At 44.6% G+C, this 13765-nt stretch overlaps 1 protein-coding gene across 1 annotated transcript in view; it reads left to right on the top strand.

The window, feature by feature from the left end:
• Window positions 1–10570, top strand: part of nrg1 (neuregulin 1) — a gene marked incomplete at its 5' end in the record, with an annotated part of 112472 nt that extends 101902 nt beyond the window's left edge. The window contains 8 exon segments of the mRNA XM_080842226.1: window positions 757–815; window positions 3659–3682; window positions 5809–5908; window positions 6275–6404; window positions 6858–6982; window positions 8647–8847; window positions 9855–10354; window positions 10357–10570. Of these exon segments, the coding sequence (XP_080698352.1) occupies window positions 757–815; window positions 3659–3682; window positions 5809–5908; window positions 6275–6404; window positions 6858–6982; window positions 8647–8847; window positions 9855–10354; window positions 10357–10481 (1264 nt within the window). The 3' untranslated portion in view covers window positions 10482–10570.
• Window positions 10571–13765: the final 3195 nt, after the last annotated feature.

Raw genomic sequence — 13765 nt, 5'->3', positions numbered from 1 at the left:
TTGTTTGTTCCTTAGCTTTCATCCAAGAAAAACAAAACCTTCCAGTCAATGTCTTTCTCCCCCCCCACCCACCCACCCCCCTGCCGGATTGCAAGGACTCGTTCACAGTCCATCTGTCCCGTTGATTAGTTTTGGACAGGTGCGTGAGTGTGGGTGTGTGTGCCTGCCTGGAGCTCCAAACTCCCTGCATGGAGTGGCATACACACACACACACACACACACACACACACATCAATTTGAATTGGACAGAAAACCTCCAATCCTCCCCATCTGCTGATGCGCAGTCATCTCAATCGCAGCATCAAAAAAGACAATTGATTCTGGCACAGAATTGACTGCATGGTGTTTCATGTCTAACACATTGTTCTGAGGGTGTGTGTGTGTGTGTGTGTCAGGAGGTGGGAATAGTGTTTGACTAGATGGGGAAACCAAAACCCGGTTGGGTGCATGGGTTTGAAAGACATTGATTGGACTGTTTTGTTTCTGAACCAATGGGAGACCTGTATTTTAACAAACAAGGGCAAAACTGAGTACTGGTCACCCAATCTTCAAGGGGCAACCCCTCAATCCAAACACCAGGGATGCACGTGGGTCTTGGGGGATTTCGAGTGTGAAAACTCACTCTCCTCTGTTTTTTTCTCTTTCTCTGTCTTTCTCTCTCTCTCTCTCTCTCTCTTTCTCTCCATCTGTCTCTGTGTCTCTCTCTCTCTCTCTCTCTCTTTCTTTCTCTCTGTGACTTTTTTGTTTCCCTCTCAGGTGCCCAAATGAATTTACTGGTGATCGCTGCCAAACCTACGTAATGGCCAGCTTTTACAGTACGTCTTACTTCCCACTATCAGCTGCCTGTGCTTGGATTGTTAGCATGCTAAAAACAGCGCTGTTTCCTTATGCTTCGTTTCGCCTCTCAGGCTAGCCTCAGAGCAGAGTAGGCCTTTCATACCATCCTGTAGCTTTTGATTTGACATTTTTCAGTGGTGTGTGTGTGTGTGTGTGTGTGTGTGTGTTGATTTTCTTTACCCATTAACGTTACTTGCTTGTGGCATGTGAGGAGTATCGGCCTCAGCTCACCCAGTTTTTAGTTAACATAACAGCTAGCTTCCCGGAAAGCAATACAAAGATGTTTCAGAAATCTTGTGACTCTTTTGCTGGTTGTTTTATGCAGACATAATGTTTATTGAGTCAGGGCAAAGGGTGATAATATGTTATAATAATAAAACTTTATTTATGTAGCACCTTTCATGCAAAAGATTGCAGCTCAAAGTGCTTTGGGTAGGTAATGATTGTGGCATATATAGTAGCGTACAGGTCTTAGTTAGCATAGTAGCATAAGTCTCATGTGGTGTTTTGATCGACTGTCGGTCCTTTGGTCCTTTTCATGGATCTGGATCCTCATTGGTCCTCTGTCCAAAACACCACACTGGATCCTCATTGGTCCTCTGCCCAAAACACCACACTGGATCCTCATTCGTCATTGGTCCTCTGTCCAAAACACCACACTGGAGACTCAGTTTGTCTATTAGAATCGCTAAAAAAAAGAAAAATCCTCAGAGCTGTCAGTGTTTAATATTTTAATTCAGTTGCAATATTAAGCTGTCAATCACTCAGCTGTCCCCCACTCCACCCCATTCAACAGCCTGTGAAACCCCGTCTGTGAAACACCTAGCCTCGCTTTTCAAACATATTGAGCTAGAACATGCTTCTGAGCTCTAGTCACTGCTAAACCCTGAATAGACCTTATTATCGGCTGGCGTCCTTTGATGTGGCAGTAATGACCAAATGAGCTGCAGCTGCCTCTGCCTGTGCCGCTGTGCAGTCTCCCGACTCGCTGCCTGTGCCTGTGCCACTGTGCAGTCTCCAGACTCTGTGCCTGAGCCACTGTGTAGTATCCTGATCCGCTGCCTAACTGGCCAACTGAGAGCACAGCAATCCTCTGTGCCTCAAATATAACATCTAACATAGCCATCAGGCAAAGTTTTGGTCGAATCACCATTAAATCTGTCTCTCAAGTCAAGTCAAGGCAATTCTGTTTATGGCCAATTTGACTTCATTATGAATACTCAGCGTTAGGATGGACCACTGTTATTATACCTGTAGCTTCAGGGAGGTTAAGGTTCTACGTTTGAGTTGCGTAGCGTAGCGTTAAAGGCATGTGGTTTGAGGGGGAACAGTGCCCCAAGGTGTAAACAGACCATAAAGATAAAAGTTACTTTAAAAGGAATGCTAACGTGGTCTGGTCCTCTCATCTTGTGGTTTAGGTCCTTTTATGTAGCGCGTTTTAAAGACTTGTAACCACTAACTTTAAAACACCTTGTGTAAACCGTAGATTGCTGTGAAAAACCAGTGCTACTGGAGTAACAGATGAAAAACGGATCCACACCACACAGAAATAGACGGCTGATGCCAGTTGAGAATGATTTTTTTCAGTACAGAAAAAGTCAGAAAGATGAAGACTTGGGAGACCTTCTGAGAGGGCCAGCAATATCTCCTCCACAACACAATTAGCTTTGAATCCTAGTTACGTTTACTTAGTCTGTGACTCGAAGGTCACATTTCTTGTTCCCATGACCACTGAGACTTTGGTCGATAGTGTTAACCTCCGTCAAACATTGTTAGGTTGTTAACATTTTGATCTGTCTTCAGTGGCTCTCTCAGGCTCATCTACACGCAAAGAAACACCGCCATGTTTGTTCCCTTCAACCAGCATTACTGTAGGATCCCAGATAAACAGATGAGTAAATCTGGAGTAAATCTGGAGTAAATCTTCTCAGACCCCATATCCCAGTCAGCCACTGTTCTGGCACTAAAGGATATACTTGCCAGTGACTCTTGCGGTATTTAGCAGGCTTCATAAAGACAGCTGAAGTGCCAGGCAAACAGGGCGAAACTGACAGTATATCAAAGTTCAACATAGTCAATGGTTTACAGTGGAGTGGTTGCTGAGACTCAACATTCAAAGCGTCATTAGGTTTGACGCTGTCATCACATGTGGGTTAGACGTCAGAGCGAAGTTCGACGTTCGAGTGTGTGTTTTGATGGAATGTCGCCCTGTGGTAGCTTTTGTTTATTTCTTCATAACACACTTCATTGGCATGGCTGTTTAACCAAGTACTGACAGCTGAGAGGCCGTAGTGAAACAAGTCGAGAGATGTTTATCTTTGTGTGGAAAATGTTAAAAGTGCACGTCTCTGACTGCATGCCTAGTAGACCTACGTAGAGAGAGGTGGAGAGAGTTTTGGGCCCTAACCTTTGATCTTTGGCTTCTGTGAGCCAGTCTTGACCAAATGCAAGCAGAGTGATGTTTGCATGTGCATGCTATTGTGTTGAAATGATTGAGTATACTAGCTATGCTCAGTTGAATTTATTTTGATGGTCATTTTAGTGTTTTGCTTATACAGCATAACTGATAATATAAGAGTAAGTCTAAGAGTTAAAAATGTCTGTGTGTGTGTGTGTGCTGTCCAGTAACATACTGGAATTAAAATCATGACCTGTCAGGTTTTGTTCATATTTCACAAAACTCCACTCCACCATTTTGAGTAGCACATCTAATTCAGTGTACAAGTTTTCAATGACACTCAATTCTCAAACCACTGTTTTGTTTTTTATTGTTTTTTGTTTGTTTTCTTTTTCTTCCTTTATCACCCTTCTGCCTCGGCAGAACATCTGGGGATTGAGTTTATGGGTATGGACCTCTCCTTCCTCCTTAGTGTGCAGACCTTAGTATCGTAGGACTAGAAGCTTGAGCCTCGTGTTCTTCTTAAGACTCCAGCCAGCTTCTCTTGCGCTTTTGAAGGGATCATACAGCCATAACTTTTACGGGGAAAACATTCTCACAGTGATTTCCCCACAGAGGGTACCTCCCAAAAACATACGTGACAGCTTTGTCTGTGCGCAGGCCAGTCATTCACTAGCATACCTGGAAATAGCCGTCCGTGCGATTTTGTACTCGAGGCGCCCTGCTAACCCCTTAAGGGCTACGCTACTAATGGAGCCACTGTGAAAATGGAGTCCATCTGTTGTTCTGTCAGGCTAATTTCAAATTCAGAGAAGTTCCTGGTCAACTCCCCAGAAGCAATTTGATGTGCGAGCCAAAAAATAAACACAGCAGGGAACACACAGGGTCAGGCCGCCGCTAATTCGTGGCCCAAATCGTCAGAGACTGTGAAGGATATCTTTTTAACCACAGCTCTCGGAAGACAACAAGTCAGTGTCAGTCTCTTAAAAAACATCCGGCACCACCCGGTGAGGCTAGATCACCCAGCTGTCAGAATCAGAGACATCATCCTGAAGATGGGGGACTCATACGTTAGCTTAGCATACGTTAGCTTAGCATAGTCAAGCACTTGAGTGTTGGCCCTGTATCCTTATTGGCTGCGTAGCAGTTATGCTGTATGGAAAGATCCCTTCAGCTTTTGCTTTTGCCTGTTCCCTCTCGTGCATCCCTCCCTCCCTCCCTCCCTCCCTCCTCCCTTGTCGGCACAAGCATTCTTCTCCCTGTCTCACGCATGAAGTGGCATAACATCCCCCCTCCCCCCCCCCCCCCTTTCTTCTCTCCCTTCTTCTCTCTCTCCTTTTCTTCTCTTGTTCCTTTTTTATATGTGTCATACCCTGTGTGATTCTATGTCTCTATCCTGTCATCCTGTTCAAAGTCGACCTAATGTGATTTTTTTTCCCCCCAACCCCTCTGAAGTGATGTACGATGGGGAGACAGAATTTGTGACATAATACTTGTTACTTTTTTTTGCAAAGCAAGAAAAAGTGATAGCCCCAGTCACGTAGAATGACTTGTAACAAGGTTTGTTCACAGTTTAGTCCAGGTGGATCAGATATGAGTTGATGCTTTAGTCCTTCCTATCTGATTTATACAATTTGTCCGTTTTTGTATCAAAAACTAAAATTTCACCAATTATCACATATTTCCCTTATTAAGAGTAAAAGTAAAACATATAATTTCCTGTGAACAAGTGCTGTTACATTTTTAAACCATTAGCCTTAACACGTTAATGAAATGTTTGAGCTGCATGATTGAATGAAACTGGCATTGTTATGTGTATGCATCTGTCATTGCCATAACTGTGGGTGTTATTGAATGCATTGCTGGAATGCATTGTGTTAACCGTTATCCTTTGATGACTTAAAGGCACCCAGTGCAACTTTCGAGGCTTAAAAATAAACATTCAATTTCAAGTCTTTTTTACACGTAGTAAGTTTCAATAACTCCATACCATTACATATCGACATTCAAGGAGCAAAGATGAGACGTCGTTGTGTGGTGAGAACTGATAGAAAATTGTAAACAACAACAATCGCTGCCATTTTTCCCCCAAATCTTTATTTATTGGTGCCACCAATAAATAAAGCAGGATTCCAGTCAATCGAAAAATGGCCTCTCCCCACCGGCGATTGTTGTTGTGTACGATTTTCTATCAGTTCTCGCCACACAGCGACGTCTCATCTTTGCTCCTTGAATGTCGATATGTTATGGTATGGAGTTATTGAAACTTACTACGTGTAAAGACGACTAGAAATTGAATGTTTATTTTTCGAGTCTCAAGCCTATAAAGTTGCACTGGGTGCCTTTAAGAATGAACATGGCCTTCTCTGCATTCTCTGTGTACTGACAGAAATATCCCGCATAGCTGTGTGTCCCCCCCACTGTTATGTCAATAACAACAAATGCCCTCTGCTAGTATTTCAGCCTAAAATAGTTGTCCTAGTGCATTCTGGTAGTTGTAGTTGGTTTAATGATGGGGATGTGGGGGTTTTGTCTTGGGAGTTATAAGAATATGTTGTTGTTTCTTCCAGAAGCTGAGGAGCTCTATCAGAAACGCGTTTTGACAATAACCGGAATCTGCATTGCGCTCCTAGTGGTGGGAATTATGTGTGTGGTAGCCTACTGCAAAACAAAGTAATTCACACTCATATTCTATTCGCCATTTTGTTTTTCTCCTAGACACACATGTGTTCCATTTCATCTTTCAAACATTCTGTACCATATTTATGTTTACAACATCGTCATGGTTTTCTTTTTTACTTTTTTTGTTTTTCTTAGAGAGAACGATGGATTTTAGTTTCATAGAATATGAAAAGAATTTCAATTAAATTAAATTAAATTAGAATTCAAGCCAGACACTGTTGCTGTGGTTACCACTTGTACATACTTCCTCCAGTGGACCTCCACCTTGACTATATTATTGACCGCTCCCTCTCTCGCTCCTCTCTTGCTCCTCTCTCGCTCCTCTCTCGCTCCTCTCTTTCTCTTTCCCTTCAACAGAAAACAGAGGCAAAAGTTCCATGACAGGCTGAGGCACAGTTTACGCCAGCGCAACGCCATGGCAACCATGGCCAACGGGCCCCACACACACCCACCACACCCTCCCCCAGAAAACATTCAGCTTGTCAATGTAAGCTTGCTGCAGAAGGCTAGCGTACACAAGTCTCTGTGTGTGTGTGTGTGTGTGTGTGTGTGTGTGTGTGTGTGTGTGTGTATGTCCTTGTGGATACCTGGGTAGGATAGGATTGTACAGTAGAGTAAATATTTCATGACATCATATTCAGTGAACTTGAACTGAGAGGCAGGGGAAGTAAGACTGTTTCAAGAAGAGGCGTAAAGAGAGTGTTTCACTCGTGAGTGCCTGTACATTTCACTGTACAAACCGTATGTAACATAACCTACATTTAACTTGCTTTGTACTACTTTGATATGAAATATTATTTACATTACATAATATTATCAGATAATTTTTTTAAGTTATGATCTGATTATGTAACTCTGTGTGTATGCCTGAACAGAACGGATTCATGTCATGAATAATTTCTAATTTCACTACTATCACTTATTTCATGATCCATTTTAGCAATATATCTCTAAAAGTGCTGCACCTGCTAAACACGTCATAGAAAAGGAGACGTCCTTCTCCCCGTGCCAGTACACGTCTTCAGCTCACCAGCCACCCACAGTCACACACTCCTCCAGCCAGAGGTAAGTCTGATCCCCCCCCACACACACACACACACAAACACGCTCGCACACACACTGTCCCCTAGCCAGTACACGTCTTCAGCTCACCAGCCCACCACAGCCACACACACCTCCAGCCAGAGGTAAGTCTGATCCCCACTCACACACACACACACACCTCCAGCCAGAGGTAAGTCTGATCCCCACTCACACACACACACACACACACACACACACACACACACACCTCCAGCCAGAGGTAAGTCTGATCCCCACACACACACCCTTTCTCCTCTCCCTCTTCATCTTCATCTCCAGCTCTCTCTCCCTCTTCATCTCCCGCTCTCTCTCTCTCTGCCCCTCTAGGCTGCCAGATAGCTGAGATGTACCACACGCTTATGTAACCCGCGCCCTCTGCTCTCCCTTCTTCTTCAGTGGGCTGAACGTGTCAGGACGCATCAGTCCTTGCCCTCTGTGGCTATCGTAATGAAAGCAATCTCACTTCCGCCAGCCCTGGCTTCTCTGCCCACTCTTGGTCGTGTAATAGCTAGGGAAGGGGCAGCCGTGGCCTACTGGTTAGGGTTTCAGGCCGGAAACCGAAGGGTGGCCGGTTCGATCCCCGACCAGTAGGAAAAATGTGGGCGGGGGAAGTGGTAGACCACTGAAGTGCCCTTGAGCAAGGCACCTAACCCCGATCACTGCTCCCCGGGCGCCACCAATGGCAGCTCACTGCTCCGGGTTAGTGTGCAACCTCACTTCACTGTGTGTGTGTGTGTGTGTGTGTCACTTCCCTGGATGGGTTAAATGCAGAGGTTAATTTCAGAATGTGTGTGTCTACACCACCTCTGCCATAGAGAGGACTTTCACTTTCACTTTAAAAAAGAGGACATTCAAATCAGCTGTGTGTTGTTGCCCGCCAGCCCAGATTGTGATGGACCCATCAGCCTTGACAGCCACTTAACTTCACTCAGACATTTTTAGAAATAGTCTTTTAGCGATGGTTTTAATAGACGACTGTAGGGGGCCGGCCTGCCAATGATGATTGATTGATGTGATAACCAAAGCAGTAGATGATCAAAGCTTCACGTCCTGCTTTAGCCTCTTATCTTCCTCTCTTTTACTGCTGGGGAACTCAGAGTTAAAAAAGTGTCTTTGCCCTTTTCTCTTTGCAAGAGTTCTGTAGTCCAAACATGTACTGTGCACTGGCATTGTCTAGGATGTGTGTGTGTGTGTGTGTGTGTGTGTGTGTGTGCGCACACTGGCATTGTCTAGGATAGGTGTGATGGGTGTGAAAAAAGCACTGCTGGCTTTAAAACCCACCCTGCTGCTGGAGCAGATGTGCAGTTGGAGCTGCCGTCTCTCTCTCGCTCTTCCTCCATCTCTCTTACTCCCTCTGTCCCTGTCTATCGGTCTCTCTCTCCCTCCATCTCTCTTACTCCCTCTGTCCCTGTCTATCGGTCTCTCTCTCCCTCCGTCTCTCTTTCTCCCTCTGTCCCTGTCTATCGGTCTCTCTCTCTCTCTCTTAAAAGCCTCTGTCCTGTCTCTCTTTCTCTCTATGTCTGTGTCTCTCCCTATTTTAAGAGCCTCGGTCCTCTCTTTCTCTCTCTCTCTCTCTCCCTCCCTCTCTGTCTCTCTCTCTCTCCCTATTTTAACAGCCTCTCTCCTGTCGCCCTTTCTCTCCTCAGCTGGATGAACAGCAAGCATGACAACATTGTGTCGGAGAGCCGCTCGGCGCTGGTGATGTCATCGGTGGAGGGCAGCCGGCAGGGCACACCCAGCCACCGGGGCCGCCTCAACGCCACCGGCGGCACCCGCGACCTCGGCGCCTACCTCAAGAGCACCAGGGAGGCGCCCGACTCCAGCCGAGACTCGCCCTACAGCGAGAGGTAGCGTGTGTGTGTGTGTGTGTGTGTGTGTGTGTGTGTGTGTGTGTGTTTGCCCTAAGACGAGAGGTAGCGTGCTAGGCCAGACTGTGGCATGTGTGTGTGTGTGTCTGTGTGTGTGTCTGTGTGTGTGTGTGTGTGTTTGCCCTACGACGAGAGGTAGCGTGCTAGGCCAGACTGTGGCGTGACAGACGGCCAAGCCTGGCGCCCGCTGGTGTTTATTTGTTGCCGTTGTTGCCAGTGAAGCGTCACTTGTAGCCCCAGCCGATGATGCCAGCTGATGATGTATGCCCGTGATGATCGCCAGGGCTGCTGTGTGTTTGTCCACGGCTACGACTCGTGCGATAAGATGCTCGTCTCAGTTCCTCTCAATAGTCCCTTTAATACGTCAAACAGTTCAGAATACTGTTTCTTCAACACCGAGTATAATTGCCAGTAGCCTGTGTGATTCAAACATGAATTAAGCTTCGCATTGTACCCATTAATTTTCTTTCTTTTTCAATGTTGGTGCAGCAGCAGATTGTTTTCATGGCTCTGTGTCCAAATGATAAGATTCATTATCTTTATGGATTACTAGTCGTTATCTAAAAGTGTCTTAGAATAGCATAATCCATTACATTTGATGTAATCAATATTTTAATAAAATTCATTTCCTGGACTGGAAATGAGCGACCTCATTTGCTTGCTCGTAATTTTTCTTGTGGATAGAATTGTGACAGTTTTGGTACTTTCGAGCCTTTTACCCAGAGAAAAGTTGGATAGTTGGAAAGATTTAGTCACTTTCAAACATTTTGTCACCTTCAGACATTGTCTATTCTGGTATAATATGCCAATAGCAATGAAAATGAAGTATTTTATTCTGTTTAGCCTTTATTTAGTTACTTTGATATTGATATTAACTTGATGTTTTTGTTCTGTTATTGAACTCTCTCTCTCTTTCCTTCTTTCTTTCCTTCTTTCTCTCGCTCTGTCTCTCTCTTCCTCTCTCTCCCTCTCTCTCTCTCTCTCAGGTACGTGTCTGCCATGACGTCGCCAACTCACCTGTCCCACGCGGAGCTGCTGACCCCCGTGTCCCCTGGCTCACCCCCCTCCGAGATGTCTGCGCCCCTCTCCAGCCTGGCCACGTCCATCCCATCGATGGCGGTCAGCCCCAGCGTGGACGAAGACCGGCCCCTCCTCTTCCTCACCCCGCCGCGGCTGAGGGACAAGCAGAGGGCGGGCTGTGGGGGCTGCGGAGGCGGGTGCGGAGGCCACGGGCACAACCACGTCAGCGGAGCGGCGGGGGCACACCAGTGCAGCAAGCGCAACTCTGCCCACTACAACCACGGGCAGGACCCCACCCCGCCCCCCAGCCCCCTGTACATCGAGGAGGATGATGACTACGAGAGCACGCAGGAGTGCCAGGTCACCATCGCCATGTCGCCGATCGCCAAGACGCCAGCGCAACCGATGGCAGCTGTGGTGACCCAACCGCCGTCCCCTGCCTTCTCCAAGAAAGTCACCGGCAGCCACGCCGCCACCGCCACCCAAAGAACAAAGCCCAACGGCATCGCCTTGGGTGCAGATACGGTGGCCTGCCAGGCCCAAGCAGAGCCAGCAGTCACGGCGCCGACGGCAGTGGCAGCCGCTATCGATAGCAGCTCGGAGGAGAGCAGCAGCAGCTCGGAGGAGAGCGAGACGGAGGACGAGCGTGCGGGCGAGGACACGCCCTTCCTCTGTGTACAGAACCCCGCCGCGGGGGGCCCTGAGGCGCTCCCCCCTCCCCCGGCGCTGCGGCCGGCTGACGGCAGCAGGACTAACCCCGCGCTCCGACTCTCCCCACAGGAGGACCTGCAGGTGCGACTATCCAGCGTGATCACCAACCAAGACCCCATCGCTGTATAGAAGAGCCAACCAACCAACCAACCAACCCCAACGCAACACTACAGATGCTTCAAAACATACCTAAGGCTGAGTTAAGACAAACGAAAAGAAAACGAAACATAAAAAAAAAAATACTGCTATACAGAGTCACCATTAAACCTTTATTTTCTATAAATTATAGTATTTGAGGGAGAGCGTGGGGGGGGGAGGGAAACAAATTGCTAATAACAAAAAAGAACAAAAAAGACAGAACTTTTATTTTAGAGATGTAGTTAATAAAGTCTTTTATAAATTAAATGTGTACAGATGCGTTTGTGGAAGGAAGTGCCATTCACTTTAATGTAGCGGGAGTCACAGTATTTCAACGGCAAAATATATATATGAATATAAAAAAAAATATATCAATGGTGCCTTTATTTTCAGTTAGAGACACAGACACTGAGCCATATATTCGTCCATTTGAACCATATAACGACTTTGATTTGGAAGGGAAATAGAGCTACCAGCGTTAATTCATTAATTGTCGTATTCTTTCAACACACCACAGCGAAACTCCACGGAGGGTGCAGAGATGGCACATCTAAGTTTGTCATTTTTTAAGTGTCTTATGGACGCAACTGCAGCAATTGAAGATTAGAGATCTGATCCTGGGAATAGGAATTAGGGGAAACACGCTGAATAACCTTCCCAATCAAAACAGTCAGTTTACCATGTATGGTTAGGGGATCAGATTAGTCGGATTAACGTAAAGATATATTGCTGTTTATCATTGTGAGGCAGGAATATTGTAAGTACATCATTGATTTTATCCCCCCCATTACAAAAAAAAAAAAACGTTTCTATTATAGATTACGATTAACCAACTCTGATAGCAGCAACATTTGGAATCATGGAATACAGATTGTATATCGTCAGAGCAAAAGGACATATCTGTACATTTGAGGAATGTGGGGGTACTGTTGATGGCCATCACATGAAATGGCCGTCCACCTGTTTCCTGTATGAATGAATGACTGAATATATGGCTCATTCCGTCAGTGTTGTGACACATCCAGAGGTTCTGGAGTAATGCATTGTGGGGGAAATATAGCACCATTTGAAAATATCGACCACATTATAGATGGCAAGTGCTTTTCTGTGCGACTGTTTTATTATGTTGCTGTCATTTTGTTTTTTATTTGTTTTAGGTTTGAATTTTTTGCAAACGTCCTTCCAGTACATGTTACCAATGTTACATTATCTAAAGTGTTCCTTTTTTGTGTTTGATATATTAAACGCTCTGTTATTTCAAGATTTATTTCAGATTTATACTGTATGTATGGAAGACTTACTTTAGTGTAAGTCTCATAAGAAGTATTTTTTTGTTACCATCCTAAATATACATTTGGGAGTTATGCATATTGAGAAAAAAAAAAAAAGTTGTCACAGCCTTCTGAAATGACCAATATACTGACACACATATACATTTCCCTGTCTATACATTTAGAGGCTCCGCAATCTGCTAGGCCTAGTGCACATGGGTAAATTGCAGATAACTAGCAACCATGTTTGACTCCTTTTAGCGTCAGCCTTATTATATTAATGTCTCCTTTTGAGTTCCTCCTACCATTGATTATGCCATTTTATACAGAAAGAAGCGGCCCATTGAAGATGCTTTTACAGTTATTTGTATTTATTTAATTTATTTATTTATTTATGTTTGTATTTATTATGTGGGCCTTACATAGACTATCATAAATTCTATATTTTAATAGTTTTCTTGTCATTTTTTTTTTCTTCGCTCAATGTTTTATTGTTATTTTTTTTTCATCATCCTAAACCACATGGCTTGTCATTCAGCATAACAATAATATAAATAAATGTACATTGCCAATGTACTTGATTGTATGGTGGTTCTTAGTATAGCGCTGTAAAACCATGAAACCTTCACAAATACCCCATGATGCATTGCTTTCAAACCGAGATGTGTCTGTTGATTTCTGTAAATACTCCACACAAACACCATCATCCATTCTTTGGGTTGCAGTTGAAATGGTAAACTGTTGTGTCTGTGTGTCATCAACCTCAGCCCCTCCTGGTCACCTGTGCTTGGAGCCTCTCCCCCCACTGTACCGAACACATGCTGATTTTGTGCAGACGCCCTTCTTTTTTTAAACATCCCGGTATCATTCCATTTAATTGTATTCATATCAAAAAAAAAAAAAGTGTGCAGTGTGACAACACAAACACAACACAAACAACACGAACACACACAACACACTCGACTGGGTTTCCACAGTGCAAGATAAGCCCGTAGTGCTACAGCTCCATGTCACTGTGAAGTGCGAGATGATTGATTAAACAGTGATGCTTAAGAAGAAAGCTGAACACACCCGACCCAAGCTGCATGGCCACACACACATGGACAGAAACGCAGGCATGCCCATTGCCATGACCACACACACACACACACACACACACACAAACGCAGGCATGACCGTTGCACCGGATGTGCAGAGATGTGCATGGATGGAGATGTCAAACGAGACCATTACAATGGCCACCGTTTCTTTATTTTTCTTTTTCCGACTCCTTCATTGAATTTCCATTAAATGAAACTGCTCATTCCCAACCTAGTGTGTGACATCTTTAGTACTTTTGACGGCTTATCCTTGTGTCCTGCACGAAAACCCGCTTTCAGTTAATGATTGACGACAAAATAATGACATTAAAGTAATATTTTTTAAAAACGTTGCTGGTATTTATCAAAAAGAGGTCATTGCAGTTACTAAAAATTGCTCTTCCAACTGATGTTAGGTAAGATCATTTACCGTCTGACAAGAAATAAGTAATTAGTTGACGGTAGACTTTGACGTAGTCATTGGCAAGAAATATGTTTTTGGCAAACTAGTAAAATCTCAACCAAACCTTTACAAAATGACAGCCACTTCAAATCGGTTTCACCTTTGAAGGATGAAGACGTTACTTAGATAACTATAAATGATTAAAAACTACATGATTACAATATATATAGATATATGTACATAGTTCTAAGGTATTTATCAAGTAGAGGGGTATA

Source organism: Sprattus sprattus (assembly GCF_963457725.1).
Source record: "Sprattus sprattus genome assembly, chromosome: 7".
NCBI classification, from domain to species: Eukaryota; Metazoa; Chordata; class Actinopteri; order Clupeiformes; family Clupeidae; genus Sprattus; species Sprattus sprattus.
Note: the sequence above shows the minus strand (reverse complement) of the source record. Positions and strands in the feature narration are given on the sequence as shown.